Below are 22,348 nucleotides of genomic sequence, written 5' to 3' on the forward strand. Positions count from 1 at the left end.
TTGCCTCAGCCATCCAGGTTTGAATAAATACAACCATTCAGAACAGAATTAGATGCAATGGGATAGACTTTTAAATGCAAATATTGCCGAATAAAAACATAATTCTAAACAAGTTTTCAGTATACAGTAGTTTACATTTTTAAGTTGTTTTTTTAAATGTCTTTGTTTTGTAAGTCTTTATAAATGGTATTGTATTTCAAAGTATAAAAGAATTGGAAGGTTTTAATTAACCTATATTGGAGTATTGCTTAAAATTATAAAATAATTGGAAGTTTTTAATTAACCTATATTGGAGTATCGCTTAAAATTCCATTTTCGTTCTGTAAGCACAGTTTTATGTTTTCACATATGGCATATGATGCAAAATATTACTTAAATGGCACAACGGAGCAAGCAAAAACTCTTACTGCATATTTATATGGCTTTGATTTTAATATTGCACGCATCGGAATTAAGTGAAACATGTCTTATTGTGTATACTTTTCTTTATATGATAACAAAAAAAGCCATGGCACAAATCATTTTTATTTTAATCAAAAATGTATTTTTTCTCCATAAAAAAGTACATTTACTGCCTCTACAACCTACAGAAATTTCCATTTGCAACACAGAGTTTCAAATCTAGTTGTCTCATCACTTCAAAAACTCTTTGCTAAAAGGTATAATACATCACATGAGGAGGTATTGCTTAGTTTTTCTAAAGAGTTTATATATATATATATATATATATATATATATATATATATATATATATATATATATATTCAAATACATAGAAGAGAGTTATTTCCTTGAATTATATTTGACAAAGAGTTGTGTTTTTTTTTAAATCCCCAAGTTTCTCTGGTTTATCATGGAGCACTTTGCTGTCTGACTTACTACGTCATTAAGCCAAAATGGAAGTCATCCATAGGCTGATCCTGTGTAGCTTTTAAGCAGTTGCAATGAAGTCATTTTGTCTTACAAAATATCTTCCTGCTTCAAGAAAAGCACAACTATAATCTTGTGCTTGTTTGTATTCCATAAATTGGACTCGGCCAAAAATACTTCATGGTGAGTTTGTTGGTACCTTTATAACAGTGGCTTTTACTTCAAGAGCTGTGTCTTCTTTGTCTGCATTCCAGAGGCTTAACAGAGGGGGGTAAAGGTCATTATAAGCAAAAACTGGTATTTGTATGCTGTTCCTAGTATATTTATTTGAATTATTCCTCACATAGGAAGATGTAGAATTAAAAATAAAGGCTACTGCAATGATTCCAAAAACACAGCAAAGTGTAATAATTATAGTTGCTGAATTAATAAATTCATGTTCTTTCATCATTGTATTCATCCCTTTTGTGGTTACATTAATACATTGCTTTTCAAAGTGTTGGTAAATATTGGGTGCGTCTATACAGATTTCATATTCAGTTAACGGATTAAGGCGTGTTAAATTGTACTGTTTAATATCAGACGGCATTCTGACACTATGAGCAATTTGGGTATATTCGGTCTTCACATAAGCAGTCCATTGTACACTTGATTTAAGAATCTTAGATTTTGATTTCCATGATACCATAACTGAATTTGATTGCACTTCTTTTATAAGGATTTTTAAAGATCCATTGACTTCCCCTGGAAAAGACCCATCCACTGTGATTAAAATAGTTTTTAAATCTGCACCAACCAAATTCTTTGCGACACAAGTATAAAGTCCAGCTTCTGATAAACTTACATTTTTTATTGTAAGTGTGCCTTCTGGGTGAACATTAAATATACCTGATGCAATATTGGGTAAGATTTTATAACCAGATGGTGTGATCCAGTAGATTTCTGGCTCCGGCTCTGCTGTTGCTCTGCAGTGCAATGAAACCGTGCTACCTGTGTTCAAATCCAGATCCAAGGGGAAGCTCTGAGGTGCTATTAATGGAAGGCATATTTCCATCATTTCTCTAAAGTGAACTTGTCTGACGTTTAGACCTTGATATTCAGGGGGATCAACACAGAACAATGAATCTGGTTCCATAAAACGAATGCTTGTTTTATTCATGTTGATCCAGCGAATGACGCAATCACATCTCATTGGATTGCTGTGGATACTGATTTCTTTAAGATTGGGCAAAGCTTCAATTGTACTCCGGTATATGGCACTAAGAGAGTTACTGTTAAGCATCAATGTTTCCAGTTTTGGAAGTCTGTAAAATGCATTAGGATGAATATAAGCCAATTTTGGATTATTAGTTGCTTCTATTTTCCTTAGTTCTGGTAAATTTTCAATAGCAAGGCTGTCTATGGAAACTAATTCTGGCATATTATTAATCCCTAGCTCCTTCAAATGCAGCAAATTGCTAAAATCTCCCCTTTGTATTCTTCGAACAGGATTCTTATTTAGATCCAAAAATTTGAGGTTTGCAACCTTCTGAAGACAAATAGAGGGAACGTGAATAAATTTGTTGTCATAGAAAGAGATGCTTTCTAATTTGTCGAGCCCCAGAAAGGCATTATCAGGCATTTCTGTTAGATTAACTCCTGCTAAAACCAGGCTGCGAAGATTGATAAGAGGTTTAAAGTTCATATCTTCAATATTGATTATAGGATTTTCCCCAATCATAAGTATCTCAAGATTTGGTATGGCTTCAAACCACATACTATTAATCGCTTGCAGTCTATTTGAATTGAGGTGAAGTCTGAGAAGATTGCTTACCCCAGCAAATGCTTTTGGTGAAATAACAGATATCAAATTATGATTAATGTAGAGTTCTTGTAAATTGTCCAGTCCAGTAAAAGATCCTGTGGTCAGTTCAGTGAGTTTATTTTCTTCAAGGTATACAGAAAGGATCTGATGCATATTTGTAAAATTGATATTTGCAATCAGTGATAAGTTGTTTTGTGACAAATCCAAGGCAGTTAGATGAACAGGGAACTGATCAGTGTCCTTTATTTCTTTAATGTTGTTTGCTTGTAAAAGTAGGACCTGTGTTTTTGCAGGCAGTTTGTCTGGAACACTGTAAAGGTCTAATGCATTGCAATCCACTGTAAGAGCCTCAATATAAATAGATTTTGGAGTAAACCAGGGTCTTATTTCACATGAACATGAATGAGGACAATCCACCTTTTTTGATGTAATGTGCCCATGGGCAGCAATAGCTAATCCAAGTAACAAGTGTAAACTGAGGAACAAATCCCTCATTTTTGTTCCCTTGTTTAAAATCCCTCAGCGCCACTGAAATGTGTATCTTCTTATATATCAAAATAGTATTCCAAAATCACTAGTTCATGAAAGCATTGCCTTTCTTTATCAGCACACCAGTTGAGCAAAAGAAAACATTTTCTTTTCAGGAAACAAAAAGCAATGTTGTTTTTTCAACGTGCCACACATGTTGTAGTAAATGAAGGTCACTGTATTCCTGGTTGACTTTACATAACCTTGGTGATGGTGCTGATCCTGTGGTTGCCCATTGTTTGTTAGGCTGGTAATTTACTTGCTTTATCTTACAATGCCATCATTGATATAAGAGCAGCGTGAGCTGTAACAGAAAAATAGACAATAATTAGCTTCAGAAATTTTCATACAAAAATAGATTTTACAGGCCCAAAGATTAACATGGATAAGTAGCAGTGAAACATTTAGTAAGATTTTAATCTGCATTTCTGCATTCAGTTTCCACTGAAAGATCCTTTGTAGGTTTATTTTCTGTAAGGTTCCATATATTTTGTGTTACATAAGCTTTTTCTGTCTCTGGTCAAAGAAATAAAAGAACTTCCCCTCCCTTTTTCTCATGGTTTGTCCTTGGAAAGTCCATATTCACTCTCCTTACAGCAAAATATAACAGATGTGTACTGGCTTCAGTTTAATAATGTTTTATGTGTAGGATTGGTGGTAGGTGTGCTTTGTGTAACCGGATGAGTGACTCAGGCATCATTGTCTCTCTCCCCTACAGCCAGTCCTGACTGCATCCAAGAAAATCACAGTGAGATTCCTTTAGGCTGTATATAATTTACAGCGAATGGCATATTAATTTATTCCTTTTTTACTAGCTATTTTATTTCTTGATGACATTTACTACAGATGCAGCCACTTTGGTTTGTCTGTTTGACACAGAATAACTAAACACAGATATCCCATTTATCTCATTTAACACAGAAAACTGCGTCACAACATCCCATCTAATTAAAGCATTCACCATTGTTCACAATGGTGCTTTGGTATGCTAATGGAAAGGTTAAATGCATTAAATGAGTTAAGATGACTTTAGATAACGCAGTTTCTTCAATTAACCCTGAGTCATGACGCATTTATCTCACAAATCCAAGTGGCTTCATCTGTAAATACGAGTTCAATGGAAAAGACAACTAAAGCATATCTTTAAAAAAATATATCTGCCATTTTCATTGCTTAAAGAATTTCTAAATATTAAGTATAAATATCTCAAGCTATAAAATGCACTGCAACTATTCCCATATATTTGTGTTGACTTTTTGAAATTCAAGGATATTGAACTGCAACTGAGAATGTTTCACACATGGAAACATCTTTTTGTCTTTAAAGGGGACATAAATGGTATTTGACAAGTACCCTCAATATGTTGCCAATAGTGAACAATATATTGTGCCTCATTTTAATCTGGGCCTGAAAGTAATATTACAACAAATGACACGTTTCTTGGAACTCTGTCTTGTCATAGGCATGTCCTAATGGTCCTTTCCTAGAAGCACAGTAAGATTGACTAACCTATTACAGTTCTGCCTTTACACGAGCAAAGATGTCCTCCAATTCCTTGTCAGGTACATATAACTGCTGATTGGCTGCCATCCTACAGTGCAAAGTGCAGAGAGCTTTTGGCTCTCCTGACCAACCCAGTGGGAATAGGTGACTTTATGGCACAGTATGTTCCCCTTGAGATATGACAGAGTTTAGTCTGTTTTTGTCTGCTGTTGGTTTATATTATAAGCAGTGATGTGTTACAATTGTTCTCATCAGAAAAACACAATTGTTGGTTATTATTCTTCTTTTTATAGTTTTGTTTATGTATTCGAAGCTGCATAATATTTACCATGAACATATTTTCTAAAAGGAAATTTTTTTTAATGCAAATTAGAAGTCTTTTTCGCTATAGATGATCTGCTTGTTACCTAGTAACTATATACCTCACAGCCCTGTCTGTTCTTGTTTTATGGCAAATATTCTTCAAGTGAGACCATAGTCACATTAACACTTTAAGCAAGGATAAAATAAGACCATGCATTAACTTTTTTTAGTAATAATGTTAGTAATAAGAACAAGACTGAAAAATTATTTTATAATCAATAAAATGTCAGCTGTGTTTTTTTTATAGGGAAATATCATGACCTTGTTTGGTTGCAATAATACAGTAATGATGATGTTATGGTCAACAAATTATATGTCATTAAAGTGGTCTTTAAGAAACAATTATACTGTACTTTGCCTCCTATAAGTGTCTTGAGCAAGAAAAACACTAATGGATATATTTCCCAGAATGGCTAGTAAATGTAATGTAATTGTATTTGAATAGGGACTGGTAGTTTAATATCTCCTGGGAAATATTTAGGTATATCAGTTCACATTTACCAGCAATATCCTTTTTGTTGCAATGCACTGTATATTTAGGTAATGTGTGCATTGAGACTTTGTTTCAAGAATGTGTAATATGAATGTATATAAAGCAGTGCTTCATGGCTGACTGAATGCCTTTTTAAGACCTCAGTCACATACACACAGTGGAAGTTAACCCATTCTGCACAAGCCTTTTTTAAAAGAAGTCGATTTTGTCACAAACCATGAAAATAGTGACAACAAATAACAATAAAAAATGTATTCAGCAGTCATTACTAAAAACAACAGGAGGCAAAAATAGCAAATTCAGGTGCATTCCATAAAAGGCTCTCTCTCGATCATTACTGCCTACAATACAACATTCCCAAGAGAGAAACAAATAGCAGCTGCCTGTGTTAGTGCTTATCGCTAGTTCACAGAAAAATAAAAATATTATAAACCGGCTGTAATAAGGTGCTAGAACACCAGTACATTTAACCATACCTATGTTTAGAGATGCCATTTAACTAAATTCTAGAGTCAATTTAATAGTGCCATTTTATGCACTTGAAATACTAACTGAAATAAACACAAAAACAACCCTTGGAAACAGTGAAAATGTCAAATTTTAATAATACTGTAGATTTCATGCAATAGCAATGTTGTAATATCTTAAACACAAACCCCATATGTAATAAAAGGCACTAAGTTTTCCCAGGTGCAGTAACCCATAGCAACAATTAAGGTGTGGAGTACCCCAAATTGGGGTTACTACCCAGATATCTTGTATTTCATATGGGGGAGTAAATGGATTATGCACAAATAGAGCCAAGGTCTCACTTTCTATTTATTTGTAGACCACTCCTTTAAGACATTGTCCATAATCCTTTAACCCTTTATACTGATAATACTTGATTACCTTTCAGCCTTGATTTCCTTTGGGCTCTTTAAGTATTAACACTTAAATACATTTTAATATTAATGTTCTATGATCCAGGTTAAATGTGCTCAATTTGAAGTGTAATGTCCATCTATGTCATTGCACACTTTCATGGTTAGAGGAGAATTTCATATAAATAAAGAATTTAGTATATGTGGAGTAAGACTGTAGATCAGTTGCATCATAAACCAATATATTTTAAGATTTAAATAATCTGGACTACATATTGACAGCATACCTCTGCCATACTGGTAGTTTATCCTAAATAATATATATGTAAAAATGCTTCTTTTTTGTAACTAAAATGCAAGTGCCAGGATTGTCAAAGTTGGAGTTGGCAACGATGCCATTCAATTATTTAGATGGCTCAGGATAGCGGACTTTCAGAACAGATTGCATTGGAATGAAATTCATTTTGACTCTACTATCTTCCCTAAGTATATTCATTATGAATTTCATCCCTTCTTAATCTATTTTGAATTTTCTTCTTTCTCAGACAGCCAAATAATTTGGATGAAGACCATTATTATGCTTAAATTCACCTTTTAGTAAAAAATAAGGTGGTATTGTATTGATCATTTATACCCCTTGCAAGGATCAAAAATATCAGCTATCAAGCCAGCCTTGTGTTTGACCACTGTCACCATTTCGTGACATTTTGTAAATTGCAGCTGGCATTTATTGTGGGTTGTCAGCAGAGGCAAAACTATTTAATATGTCCTGTTCACTACCACAATCAATAATTGCAAGTGTTACACTCGCCTATAAAAGTTACCTATGTGACAGTAGCTTTATAGAAAAGTAAGTAAACTCAAGCTCTCATTACCATTAAAGCAAATCAATTCTTGCCTGGCACTGTTCATATATACAGTACGCTTAAGATGCAAATGTACTGGAGTGAAATTTTGGCTCCACAGTTGGAGCTGAACTATTAACTACCAGAACCCCTGAAGTTTTAACAGTGTAGCATCTGGAGGACAATATGGTTAATATTCCATAACTGTGTAAAGTTGTAAAACACCACCGAAGTGTCATTTATAAATGCATTTATTTTGCTTTTAATTAGCTGGCAGGCTTACTGATATTCTGATGGATATTCTGTTGGTTGTATTTTTGTGTGATACAACGCAATACCCTTACTTTGCCTTGCCCTGAGTCATTATTTATGAATCTAGATTCTACAGTTTGATGTTGGGCCTGTCATTCTGGGCATTAACAATTAGACAATTGGTTTTACATTGTACACAAATTGAGTATCTTGTAAAAAAATATGTTGGCTGGGAATAATTACTAAACTACAAATTTGACATTTACATAACAAATAAAGTTGATCTTTTTCTGGTCTTTACCATTTACAGAAACCTAATGTTTTTGACATTTTAAGTTAACATATTCACACCAGATTTCGCAGATCTGACATTTCCAAGGATCTTGATTCAACTGAATATGGGGAAAAGTGCCTGTAAATTATAGTTTTAGCTTGCTGACACATATAGCCAAATTACAGCACAATCTCTGCCAACTCAAATTACAACAATTGATTTTAGTTTTCAGTTCCCATTTATTTGGCAGTGACACAGGCATCTTGGTTTTTTTTTATGTTTTCCAAAAACATAACAGGTTTGTTGCACAGGAATCTTGCAGAGTAAACAGCTTTGGAGTTCTATAATTTCAACTTGTAAATGATTACCCTGTGAGTCTATTTGGTATAGAAATGTTGGGTTCATAATAGCTAGGCACTAGATGCAATACACATTCAAATTGCTTGTAAAAGACTGCATATTTTAGGATTACAAGTGGAAAAATTACCTGTCATGACAAGTTCACATGTATTTCTGTAAAATAAACACATATGCAATTTAAAAATCGAACGATTCGAAGGATTTTAATTCATCAATCGAACGATTTTCCTTCGATAAAAAAATACTTAGAAAGCTTATGGGGACCTTCCCCATAGGCTAACATTGAAGCTCGGTAGGTAGGTTTTAGGTGGTCAAGTAGGTGGTCGAAGTATTTTTTAAAGAGACAGTACTTCGACTATCGAATGGTTGAATAGTCGAACGATTTTTAGTTTGAATCGTTTGATTCGTATCAATCGTATATTATTGCCCACAGCAGACAGGTACAGTGCTCCACTACAGTTAATTTGTGTATATATATATATATATATATATATATATATATATATATATATATATATATATATATATATATATATATATATATATATATATATATATATATATACGTTCTCTTCAGAGTTATAATTTCTGTATATCCAAAACATATTAAGAATAAGTAATAAAAGATATTTATAACAAAATTGTAACAACATAGCTTATATTTTTATGTTATTTTAATCATTTACATTTGTGTTTTGCCCGCCATTACCCAGCTGACTGTAAGGGTTTCATGGTCAATTACTGTCCTAGTGCTTTGTTGTTTTTTTTAGTCCTCTTTTGAACTGGTTAAATAGAATTTCAGTCTTCTTGATTAATACAATAACCAGAGTTATAGAAATAAGTAGTCCAGAAACCATACTAAAAATGATATTTCAGGTGTATACCCACATTGAGGTAAATCTTGCGTGAATTAAAATATTTTATGCAATTTTGGTCTTCCTCTGTAATTACTTTTTTTTGTTTCAGCTTTTGCTGAAAGGATGAAGTGCTCTAATATCTCTGTTAATTATTATCTATTGAAACAATAATTTATTATGTGGACTAACCTACACCCTCAGGAAAAATAATACCTAGCTTATAATGCAGCTTCAATTCTAACCAAAGCCAACAGGGTTGGGATAATTGTTTTGTTTACCAATAGATTTACTTTAACAGTAGCTCTCCGGTCACAAATGGATTGGATAACCATACCCAGGATCATTATCAATACAATGCTTCTTATTACTTCTGTCAAATGTGTTAATTTTTTTCATAAAAGAAAAAGAAGATCTGAGCCTGTCTAACTCTATAAGGACTAATTATCGCTGTTACAGACAATGGTTGGTTTGCCTTAATTAGGTTTGTTTCAGTGGCTGTTGTTGATGGCTTACACATTTGTTCACAAGGGGGTGTCACTATTATCTGAAGTAGGAGATATTCAATGCATGAATGATCTGTTCCTTTTTTCTCATCACTGGAACTACAGAGAACTAAGAGCCAGGTCATGCTGGGCAAAAAAATGAAGATGAGGAACACGAGAACCTTGCAAAATGTTCTCTTTCCACTTCAACAGAGATAATACATTCAATTCATACTAAACAGACTACACCAAACATTCTCTTTCTCTCTTTCACTTCCTCTTTCTCTAACCATATTAAATTATGTTATAGCAGCAAACATTAGCAGCTCATAAAGAAATGTAGAAGACGGGCTTCTTTAAAACACACAGATCACACTACCTAGGAAAAGTAATAATGCAAATAAAACATTTTGAAAAGGATTATTTTCACATTATCAAAAAAACATAACTTTACCTTATTTTATAAAAAGATACAAAGAAATATGCTTTCCTGCTATTAATAAAGGTGTTAACGGTTGAGCGCAACAATAGCTCTTCATGTGCACCAAAGTGATATTTTGACAAACAGCTTGATTTGACATCCTTTGCACAAGTGGGGTTTTAAAAATGAATTTGTTCTGATTGATGGTTAATTTTGTAATGTCATTAAAGTTTTGCAAGCCATTCGAGGAAAACCATTACCTATTTCATTAATGACCTGTCTGAAATGGACAAAAAGGAAACTATTTGAGGGTAATTTATCTGAGTTATTGGCTGATTTAAGTGATTAGTGAAAAGAGCATAGAAGCATTACCAAAAAGTCTGCACAGTCTAAAAGAAAAGCAGGAAAAACGAATATGTAGCGCAATAAAGCTCTGTTCAGCATGAGCCTAATAAATATTGCTTGTGTTGGAAATATATTATGCCTATGTATTTTAAATAATCATCATTAACATGTGAATACATATGCAGAGAAAATGGTTTTGAAAATGGCTTTTGCTTATCTGCCGCCACCTTTTGAGCAGTTATAGAAGGAGAAGATTGTATTTAATGACATATGACATGCAATTAATGCCACTTTTTCTGTAACATGAAGGAAAGGCTTAGTGGAAGGAGGGACTCCAGGCGGTGGTAGGGGTAGCAAAGGTGAAAAGCATCATTCATTTATGCTTATAATGAAACATAAAGTATATGGGGCCGATTCATCAAGAGTCGAATATCGAGGGTTAATTAACCCTCGATATTCGACTGGGAACTAAAATCGTTCGACTTCGAATATCGAAGTCGAACGATTTTGCGCAAATCCTGCGATCGATCGATCAAAGGATTTTTCGTTCGATCGAACGATTAAATCCTTCGAATCGAACGATTCGAAGGATTTTAATCCAACGATCGAAGGAAAATCCTTCGATCAAAAAATCACAGGCAAGCCTATGGGGACCTTCCCCATAGGCTAACATTGACTTCGGTAGGTTTTATCTACCGAAGTAGGTGGTCGAAGTATTTTTTAAAGAGACAGTACTTCGATTATCGAATGGTCGAATAGTCGAACGATTTTTACTTCGAATCGTTCGAATCGTTCGAATTCGATCGAATTCGATCTAATTTAACCAATTCGATGGTCGAAGTACCCAAAAAATACTTCGAAATTCGAAGTTTTTTTAATTCGAATCCTTCACTCGAGCTTCATGAATCGGCCCCAAAATGTCTTTTTGTATGTTAAAATTATAGGCAGAAGAACTACTCATTTCTGTATTGAATATAATCTACAGTAACAGTATGTGAAATCCCAAGGGTAAAGGTTGTATATTCTGTTTTAGAAATGCCTAATAAAGTTCTGATCTTTCAGATATCATCATCATCAATAATAATCATAATACTATTAATAATATGAACGTTTTTCAATGTAAGTACACAACTTAAATGCTTGATTTGGCTTGGATCATTGAGTGAATAAACTATACCAGAGTGCTGCTTCAGGTAACCCAAATGACACCTTGGATACAATTGCCACATAATGGGTAATGTATATATCTTGATACAGGTCTTGTAACTCATAGCAACCAATCATATGCAGTATTGGTTATTAAAATGCGGACCAGTAAATTATACTTATTGACCACTTTTGGCTGCCAACACTCACTGGGTTTATAGTCTATGCCTTCTTCTGGCATCTTGTAAGGGGATTAAAAAAAGATTGAATTTTGTGACAGGAAAGACAAACTGTAGCCTAACAATTTGAAAGAAACTTGAAAAATATACAGTATGTGTATTTGGCTAGTAGTGATTGATGAATTAGCCCATTTAGCTTTGCCACGAAATTCACGAATTTCCTGCGATATTCATGAAACTGATGAAAAATTAGTGAAATGGGAATTTTGATGCCGGCAGCAATTCGCGGGCATCAAAAATTTTGACGACTAGTGATGGGCTCGTAATATTTCCATTAGAAAAAATTACAAAGGGAAAACAATTAGTTAAAAAAATGTATTTTATAGACATTCATCAGAAATTGTACTGCAGTTGGAATCCATTTAATTTTATAAAAATTCTATACCATAGCCATGCACGGGTAGACATTGAATTGAATTGCCAATTCAGTGATCCCTAACTAAAAGCTTTTTTTATGGGACCAAAATTGTGGCCTCCATGACTAATAAACAGCAGGGTGACACAATGTTTAGCATTGTGGTCTTGCAGCACTGGGGTCCAAGGTTTTATTCTAGCACTGCAAGGAGTATGCTTTCCCAGTTATCTGTATCTAGGTACTTCCATTGCCATTTCCTCCCACATACAGGAAGGCTGACTAGCATCTTATAAAATTGGCTATCATTTTTTTTTGACAGGGACTTTTGAAAACTCCACTAGGGCATGGGCCAATGTAATTTAAGTATTGTCTCTGTAAAATGATGTGAAATATATCAGCTCTATAAAAAGAATAAGATAATGATATTTGACTGTTGCTTGGTAAGATATGGATCAGGGGATCTGAAAAGCCCCCTCAGGCTGTTGATTCAATCATCTTTGGATAAGTCTTGATTGACTGTCATGTCTTCTGAAGGTTGAACTGGGGTCCCAACAATATGATCAGCCAGACTGGTGCCTGAATCAAACATTTGCATGTGTGGTGACTTTTCTAAGTGATCAGATCTTCCCATTTATTGTCAGCACAAAAGTATGAGAACGGTAATACTATGTTGGGTACAATCTATTCTTTGGACTGAAGGCTTAATTTACTGTACAAACACAAGCCATTGAGAAGGAAAGTATATTAAACCATGTGTAGAAATAATCGGTATTTCTGATTTAGTTTAATGTCCTATTGTTATGCTGAGACATACTTGTGTTAAAAAAGACACACTTGATTTATGAAGTACCAAAAATTATTCTCATATCATTTGTTACACAAGAGTTTTCATACAGTGCCTCTTCCATAGCTTACTACATACTGACTTGAGGGTTGTGGTTTAAACAAGTTACAATGACTAACAATGCTATTGTTTTGTTGAAGAAAGGATCATTTAAATTGTCAATTACCCCTTTATTTTATACATTATTATATATAAAAATAATGCACATTAATTAAATGGAATTCCCTTATTTTTTATCTTCTCTAAAATTGTTTAAAGGTTCAGTAATGAAAAAATGGCACTCATCAATCTGAATTTACATAATAGTTATTTCAATTTCGTTCATGTGAAAATGTTGTATTTGAAGCTGAAATCCTGGTTATTAATGCAATGTATTTGGCTTTTAGCTATGATGTGTTCTTCCATCGTTTTTCTGTTGCTAAACAAAACTCCTCTTGTGCAAAGGGACTTTAAATCATATGCATACATGAACTACTCCCAAAAACCCAGTGGTGCCTAATCCCCAAAGGTGCAGTTTAAGTGATCAATATGTGTAACTACATTTAGGGAATTTATGTTTCCTGATGTTACTTAAAAGATTTGGCCCTGGGTGCATGTTTTTCTGTAGACATGGAGCTATTTTCTTAATGTAGCTGTTATTGATCATAGGGATGTTAATGCAAAACATTATAACTATACTGAAGGTGGACTTCAATGTCACCATTTGATGTAACCACTGCTAATATTTCCCTTTTAGTTTGGTGACCTAGTTTAAAGCCTTCAGCCTACACCCTTGGGCCATTAGTTGGCTGCAGAATTCCTCAGTGATTTTTCATAACCTTATTAATCACAGTAGGTTGCATATTATCCCATAACTAATGGTGGTAATTAAATTAACTGCAGACTCAGAGGTTGAGATTTCTAGTGTTTTGTACCTAAAACCATAAAATGACTTAAGCTTAATATTTGAATTGGTTCTGCAGATTATTTCCCCATTAACTTTTGTTCAGGAAAAAAACAAAAAGTGGAGCTGGACCTTGGATTATTTAGAACTATGATATAATGTGGTAGCAATCTAAAGTTTTTATGATAGTATTATTTATTGTAGGATGTGCAAACTGTGCTCTGTTTGTTGTTGACCTTTATTTCTCGGCTCTTAGATTTCCTGGTTGTTCAACAACAGCTGAAAGAAACTATATATTACCCATTCAAAATCTACCAAATCTACTGAAGTTAAGGACAGCAAACAGAACCAATTAAATATGCTGTTGTAGTGTTCAAGAAGAAGTAGATGGTATTTATTGAAAAAAACGTATAAACATAATCAGTGTATTGGAAAATGCCCCAATTGCCCCAGTAGACAGGATCCAATGTACCATTGTATTTCTTGGAAAGTAAATAAAGTATACAAGATCGATGAATCATAAAGAACATTACTGTTCTTCTAGAAAGAATCTCTGGTGGGAAGGAGATTGAACATGATACTTTTCATTTTCTTAAGAGGACATAAATTAATGTGGATATCAGACTTATAAATTTTAATTACATATTCAAATGAATTTTATAGAGAATATGGAATGGACATTAGATTCCCAACAGTATTTAGTATTAGCTGTAATGATTTATAGGTCTAATAAATTATCAGCATGTAGAGATCCTGTCATTGCGAAGTATAGAAAGAATTTTATTTGGATTTATTTTTAACTATATTTTTTGCACATCTGAGCACTTCATTAATAATAGCATGAGCCAAAATGCTTTTGAATTTGATTAGCAGAACAAACGATGTTATCAAAGAAAAATCTTTTTCTATCAGTGCAGTATATATAAAATACACTGAGAATTATGACCCATCCAAAGTTTAAAAAAAAAAACCTCTTTTATGAAAAAAGAAGCAATATAATTAGCATTCAGTTGTGTATTTTGTATAACTGTGGGCATGTGTAGAATTTGCAATATAATATCAAATAATTGCAATGAAGTATACCATATTATAGCAATGAAGTTGGATTGTGCTATTAAACCTGATTTTCAGTCAAACATGCCTTTGGAAATGAATTCTATTCCCATTTGACATTTGGGCTTCCTTGGTTTGTTTCATGAAAGCATTTTTTTCCGTCAAGACTGAGCAATTATTCATCCATTCATTTATTCATCAAGACCTTGTACAGCGATCTGCAGCTCTTCAAATTCAATTTCTATCATGTGGCAATTTATATAAACAAGTTTGATCACTTTATAGAGGCATACTGTATGCACTCAAATATGTATTATTGCAGAGATCTGTCACGTTCCTAATCTATCCAAACAATGGTATATTTTGCCTGAACCGTTCATTATAACTGAGAATTCTGTGAAGGAGAGAATGACTTTTATATCAAAGATGATATCAAGATACTATAAACAATATTCCATGACATCTCATCAGGAGGATAGGCAGGTTGATATTGTTGTCTTTTCACCTAACCTTTTATTTTACTTCACAGAAGAGATATAAGGGAACAGTAGGAACATACTCAACACCGTTCAGCTTTATTATGGGCCTTTCATCATGTTGGCTTAGCCCAAAGGCAAATGCTGGATATGACCTCAAAGTAATATTTTATATTTCTGAATAACATGTTCTATTTATATTTCTGAAGGGCAGCTGTTTTCAGTTTAAAAATATAAAAAAAAATATCTGCTTATGAAAAAAGAAGTAGTTGGAGGGCAGAAATGATAGATGCTCAACATGTATAATTTTAGGCAAAATGCTGAATCCTCTGTCTAGACTTTGGTATGTATAATTAAAGTGCATATTAAAGTTCAAGAGGATTTACTTATGTTATAACAACTGATGTGAGATAGGAAGATGATATGAAAGCTCAATGCAAAGAGGGATCTGATGCTGATTAATTACTGGTGTTGTCAGTGGGAAATGTTGCTATTGGTCTGATACCTGTAGCAACCAATCAACAGGTATCTTTACTGGTCAGCTGCTTATAAACATCTATCTGATATTACTTACTGTGTTACTAGACCTTTCAAGATACTGTCAAGATACTGTTTTCTTAAGCCATAAGTCAAACTTACTAAACTTGCTAAACAGCATACCAAATTAACAGAATTCACAGAAGCAAGGGATACAACTTAATAAATATAGATAAAATATAGATAAAAATAAATGTAGATGGAGAAAAAATTGGTATGATCCATATTGGTTAATTCCATATCACATTTAAAAAAAATTGCAAGAACCAAGAATAACATATAAAATGCATCCTTATTGTTGACCAAGGATATATTTATGTAAATATGTATATTCTCATATACACATGTACATAAGTATTCCTGGTTATAAGGGTTCTTTAATGAAAGAGTTCAATCAAAATATATATATTTATTTACAAAAACTATTGACACATATCTAAAGAAATAATACACTTAGGGGCCCATTTACTTAGCTCGAGTGAAGGAATAGAATAAAAAATACTTTGAATTTCGAATGATTTTTTTTGGCTACTTTGACCATCGAATTGGCTACTTCGACCTTCGACTATGACTTGGACTTCAAATCGAACGATTCGAACTAAAAATCGTTTGACTATTCGACAATTCGATAGTCAAAGTACTGTCTTTTTAAAAAAAACTTTGACCCCCTACAACCTACCGAGCATCAATGTTAGGCTATGAGGAAGGTCCCCATAGGCTTTCCTAGGTTTTTTTGATCGAAGGAAAATCATTCGATCAATGGATTAAAATCCTTTGAAACATTTGTTTCAAAGGATTTAATCGTTCGATCAAACTATTTGTGCTAAATCCTCCGACTTCGATATTAGAAGTCGGAAGGATTTAACTTCGATGGTCGAACCCTCGATATTCGACCCTATGTAAATGTGCCCCATAAACCAAGTTATACTACATAGAATGTATAACAAATATTTACAAAGACCATTACAAATATGTATATGTTGGATCGAAATCCACTGCCCCTCGGATACTCATCCTTCCATTTGGTCTGGCATCTATGTCCTCACTGCAGGAACTCCCAGGACACTCTGACTATTATATTATATGAACCTAAAAGACTGACCATAGGTACATGTCAGGTTCTGATTGGTCAATGACCAATAAATTAATCTTGGGGAGTAGGGCATGGATTCCTGAGGCAGTTCATTCAAGAATCTGGACAATGGAAGGGGGAAAGGCAGTATGTAGACAGGAAAGTTTGCTTTTTCAGCTGCCCCTGGTCAAAAGGGAGGGGATTTAACAACTGTATGCTAAATAGGGTGTCTTTGAAGCTTGCCTCTGTTATGTCCTGATACTATCTAATATGTGAATTACACAACATTCTTAGATACAAATCACAATGTATATATACAATATACACAAATTGTATATAATAAAGATATAACACAAGAAAACCTCCCTGTGGTAACACTTATAAATAATGTTTAAGGATGTTATCAGTTTAAATCACTGCTTAAATGTGCTACATGATTCACTGAAAAGTGTATATATTATAAAAAAAGCATGTGACCCCCCCCCAATGTAAATTATGTGGATATCTGTGTCTTGTATAAAAGCAGCCAGCATGCAGCTTAATGCATTCATATGGTCACAGGCATACTTTGTGACCACTAAAATCCTTTTATTTTGTGACATAGGTACATCGCCCCGATAAAAACCTTTATAGATAAACAATGTCCTCATTTCAGCCCTATATAATGTATTCATAAAACTGCTGTAGACATGCCAGTTTAAGTTGCAGTGAAACAGTTTTCTTTGTAAACAGGAACAAGGAGAACATAATAGAATTAAACATACCATTGTCTAGACTCTTTGACAAGGGAATCACAAAGCACAATTTTCATTATATCATTTCAGTAAACTGAAATCAATTTGATCATTCACATCATACAGCAGGTTCTACTGACTGAAGAAGTGAAGCAAAAGCATTTGTATACAGTATATGCTGTGTAACATGTTTCCAACATAATTATACATCTTTGTTCCACTGAATAATCAAATTATCTTATAGGTTTATTCTGGTCTCAATCTTGTGTCGTCATATATTAGAATTTGTCTGATATGGATATGAAAATCTGTGGCAACATAGAAAATCTAGACAGAAATATATTTTGTTTCCAGGAGTGTGGAAGGAAAGAAAATGGAAGTAATCAACATCACATTTTCAGTTTAAGATCAGTCTCACAAGTGGAGCTAAAAAAGACATATATGGCTTGGGACTGTGATTTGTAGCACCTGAGTATTGGGTTTACTTCTGACCAAGGATCTATGGAGCATTTCCTAAACTGTGAATTTTAAAATTTCGTGCATTTTTGCCAAACAAAAACCAGAAATGTGCCATCAAAATGTATTAAATGGCATATTAGTTCACTTTGATGCATAATAGTGTATATATGCTGGGGTAATTATGCCAATGAAAAACGTGAAAAATACCCCGATTATTCAAGAGTCCCAATACTTTTTCCTCAAGAGTAATCTTCCTAGGTGTCAAATACTTACCGAGGGGACGACAGGGACACCTGTCGCCCCCTCGACGGGGACGCCCGTCTCTCTCCTCCGCCGCCGATGCGGCTAGGCCTCAGGCGCCGGCTCCTATGGAGCGCGCCGCGCGCATGCGCAGCAATTAAAGGGCCAGTCACGCTGGCGCGATTGCGCAGGCGCTGGCGCTGATTCGCCAGCGTCCAATGGCGCCAAATTCAAATCCTTAAATGGCCAGCAGTCCTTTTGTGCCTTGCCCAACGTAGGTTCTGTTTATTGTTCCTGGGTGTTATTATTCTAAGATACTTGTTGTGACCTTTTGCTATCCCTGACTACTGTTTGACTTCCGCCTGCCCTGATCCTTTGGCTTGTTCCTGACTACTCTTTGGATTCCGTTTTTGTACTTCGACCCTGTTAGTTGCTGACCTGGCCTGTGACCTCGACCATTCTACTGTTTACCGATTTTGTACCGCATTTCCGATTGGTTTCGACTCGGCCCGTTCCTGGACTTTGTTAAACTTACGTTTAGTTCCCTTGCTCGCCCAGAGTTCTTCCTTCAGTCTCCTCACTATTAAGTCCTGGCGGCATCCGAGTAGCGGAGGGCTCCACCCGACGTGAAAGGCGGCGGTTATAGGCCGAAGCGTGAGCCGAGCCCGGGACATTGGGGTTTACTCTGGGTTGTGGGATACCGAACGTTACACTAGGTCTAGACTCACAAGCTGCTATTATAAAGTTAAAGTACCCAGTTTAGCATCTGATTATCATTGCTTCATGGGGTTACTTCACCATTTTAAACATCATTAGCAGAATTTCGGCTCATTACTCTACATGATATCACCAGGACATACTGAAAGATGTAGAAAAATAATACATAAGTAAATATTTCCCCATACGTATTTATTCATGTGTTTATGTTGTTTTGAGGTTTTTATGGGGTTTCTTTGGGTAATTCATTCTTACATACAACTTGTACTGATTAACTGATTAGGTAGCAAAAGAATATATTTTCCATTGAGGTTTCAACATATTGCTAAACCAGTTTCACTATTTCTCTTACATAGAGTTAGTCACATATATTTGTAACATTTTGTGAATATGGAGAAAATTAAATTGTAGTTAGAATAAAAGTGCTGTATAAATATGATGCACAAAAAATTACTTACAAATTAATTGATTTATGTTATTTTATAAAATAAAAATGCAAGACAATGATAAGAAGACTGCATAAAGCCTAGGCAAAATTAAATTTACATGTCTAATGCAAATTTTCCATGACAAAACAAACATGCAGTGATACATTAGTACACACTTAGGGGCCGATTCACTAAGCTCGAGTGAAGGATTCGAATGAAAAATACTTCGAATTTTGAAGTATTTTTTGGGTACTTCGACCATCGAATGGGCTACTTCGACCTTCGACTACGACCTTCGACTTCGATTCGAACGAAAAATTGTTCGACTATTCGACCATTCGATAGTCGAAGTACTTTCCCTTTAAAAAAAACTTCGACCCCCTACTTCGGCAGATAAAACCTACCGAAGTCAATGTTAGCCTATGGGGAAGGTCCCCATAGGCTTGCTAAACTTTTTTGATCGAAGGATTTTCCTTCGATCGTTGGATTAAAATCCTTCGAATCGTTCGATTCGAAGGATTTAATCGAACGAACGTTTAGCGCTAAATCCTTCGACTTCGATATTCGAAGTCGAAGGATTTCAATTCGAGGGTCGAATTTCGAAGTATTTTTTACTTCGAAATTCGACCCTTAGTGAATCTGCCCCTTAGACACATTTATCAAGTGTCGAATTTCGAATTCAGTTTTTTTTAATTCAGATTGATTAAATTTGACTCAATTTGAATATTCAACTATTTATTAATAAAATTGAATATGTAAACAAATTTTACAGACTCAAAAACTCGAATCGAATTCGACCAAACCAAAAAACTTGAATGTCAGGAAAGCTGTAAACAACTCCAAATTGGTCACTGCACCTCTCCTATTGATTTATACAGTAATTTAGCAGGTTTTAGGTGTTGAATAGTTGAATTTGAATTCTTAAAAGACCAGAGTATGATAAATCTCCAAAATCAATTTGAATTTTTTAAAAAACCTGAATTGAGTTTGAATAATTTCCTAGTCAAATTTTACAGTTTTGACCATACAAAATTAAAATGTTCAATTTGACCGTTATGAAAATTGAAATGGATGAAAAGAAACTGATGAAAAGTGGCCCTGATCCTGCACGGACCTCAGGGAATGGTCAGAAGAAGTCTTCTGGCTCTGTAGTTTAAAATTCTGCCTTGCAGCCCTTACTGTATATTCTATTTTATTTGCAGCAAATATGTATCTCAGTGGGTTTCGGCTCACACTGACAAAAAAAAAAATACACAGACTACTCCATTGTGTAAATGTGATAAGGACCTGAAAGTTGCACACCCACTGTCACTTTCCCGTCTCCTACTGGATGGGCACATATGCAGAAGACTATATTCATGAACCATTGATATTTGAGAGGAGTACCCACTCTCTATTAGCAAGTAACTGGCAGCATGCTTTATAAACAAAACGGGGAAGGCCCTGCTCTGGTGAAGGGAGTCATGTAAATGTTGAACATTTTCTCTAAATAACTGTATACATGTTCCAGTACTACTGTATATAAATAGCAGATAATAAATAGTTTTAAATAAAAAGAAGTTTTTAATAAAAAAATTATTAAAAATCCTATTTTACCACATTAGTCAAGCAAAATTAGCTTTCTCATTTTCTCTAAATAACTGTATACATGTTCCAGTACTACTGTATATAAATAGCAGATAATAAATAGTTTTAAATAAAAAGAAGTTTTTAATAAAAAAATTATTAAAAATCCTATTTTACCACATTAGTCAAGCAAAATTAGCTTTAATTACATTGTATAAATTATTTGAATCTTGTTTCCTTCAGTCTGGGAATTCATGCAGGCAAGAGCCATTTTGTGGACACTGTTATTAAGCCTTGTATCATCTCAGAATCTTGTTTGTGCACCAGAATGGGGGACCTGATGTCCATCTCTACACAATTAAGAAGACAATGGGGGAATGTGGGGAAGTGCTGTATGGAAAGTGAAAGTAATTGTCTGCCCGTCTCTGTGCCTCAGGCATAGAGGAGGGGCAGACACTATTTGATTGACAGCTGAGATTTTTAAATGAGCTTATAACAGCTATGAATGCTTTAATAAAAAACAGAAATTGGATTTTAATTTGAAATGGACTTTTATTAATAAGATTTTGTGTCTGGTTGACAGGTACACTTTAAGGGGCATATTTATCAAGGGTGAGTTTTGAATTGAAAAAAAAAAACGGTTTATTTTGGGTCGAAGAGGTCCGTATTCAGCCGATTTCTCAGTCCACCAATTTACTCCATATAGGTTGTAGGAGGTCCCCCATGGGCTAAAACAGCACTTCGGCAGGTTTTAGGTGGCGAATGGTCGAAGTTGAAGTTTTAAAGAGACAGTACTTGATAAATTTCGATATTCGAATTTCGAAGTTGGACTATTCCCTAGTCGAAGTACACAAAAATAGCTCGAAATTCAAAATTTTTAATTTCGAAAACTCACTTCGACCCTTGATAAATCTGCCCCCAACTGTGTTTAGAATTACAAAGGACTTGCCAGTTAAGGCAAAATTGAGATTGGAAACTGGTTATCTCAGAAGTTTCGCTGCATGGCTTGTGACTCACAGGTCTATGGGCGTCATTTCCACGGCAAAACAAGGTGAAAAAAATCGCCCATCCTTAGTCAGGACCTAGACAAGAAAACAAACCATTTACTAAGCTATAAATAGCTTTTTACAATGTTTCTAAGATCAAATGTACAGATGTCCTGAGTAGCTGCTCTTGGTTTAAGAAGTTCTTAATCCTCAAGCTATAGCTTACTTTAAAAAAAAAAAAGGTCGTTTTATGAGTTTTTATATTAAAAATGTATTGCAAGGGCAGAGAGAGATAATTCTTTGGAGTCACATTATGATATTTGGGGTCAATGGTACACATTCATGGACACCTA

The 22,348-nt window shown here is 34.3% G+C and overlaps 1 protein-coding gene across 3 annotated transcripts in view; it reads right to left on the bottom strand.

The window, feature by feature from the left end:
• Positions 1-513: 513 nt before the first annotated feature.
• lrrn3.S (leucine rich repeat neuronal 3 S homeolog) overlaps positions 514-22,348 on the bottom strand; it is a 135,442-nt gene continuing 113,607 nt past the window's right edge. For all 3 annotated transcript variants that reach the window (XM_041588553.1, XM_041588554.1, XM_018255893.2), the window contains one exon: positions 514-3,506. In XM_041588553.1, coding sequence (XP_041444487.1) covers positions 1,049-3,169 — 2,121 coding nt within the window. In that variant the 5' untranslated portion in view covers positions 3,170-3,506 and the 3' untranslated portion in view covers positions 514-1,048. The remainder of the gene's footprint in view (positions 3,507-22,348) is intronic.

Source organism: Xenopus laevis, chromosome 3S (assembly GCF_017654675.1).
Source record: "Xenopus laevis strain J_2021 chromosome 3S, Xenopus_laevis_v10.1, whole genome shotgun sequence".
Lineage (NCBI taxonomy): Eukaryota > Metazoa > Chordata > Amphibia > Anura > Pipidae > Xenopus > Xenopus laevis.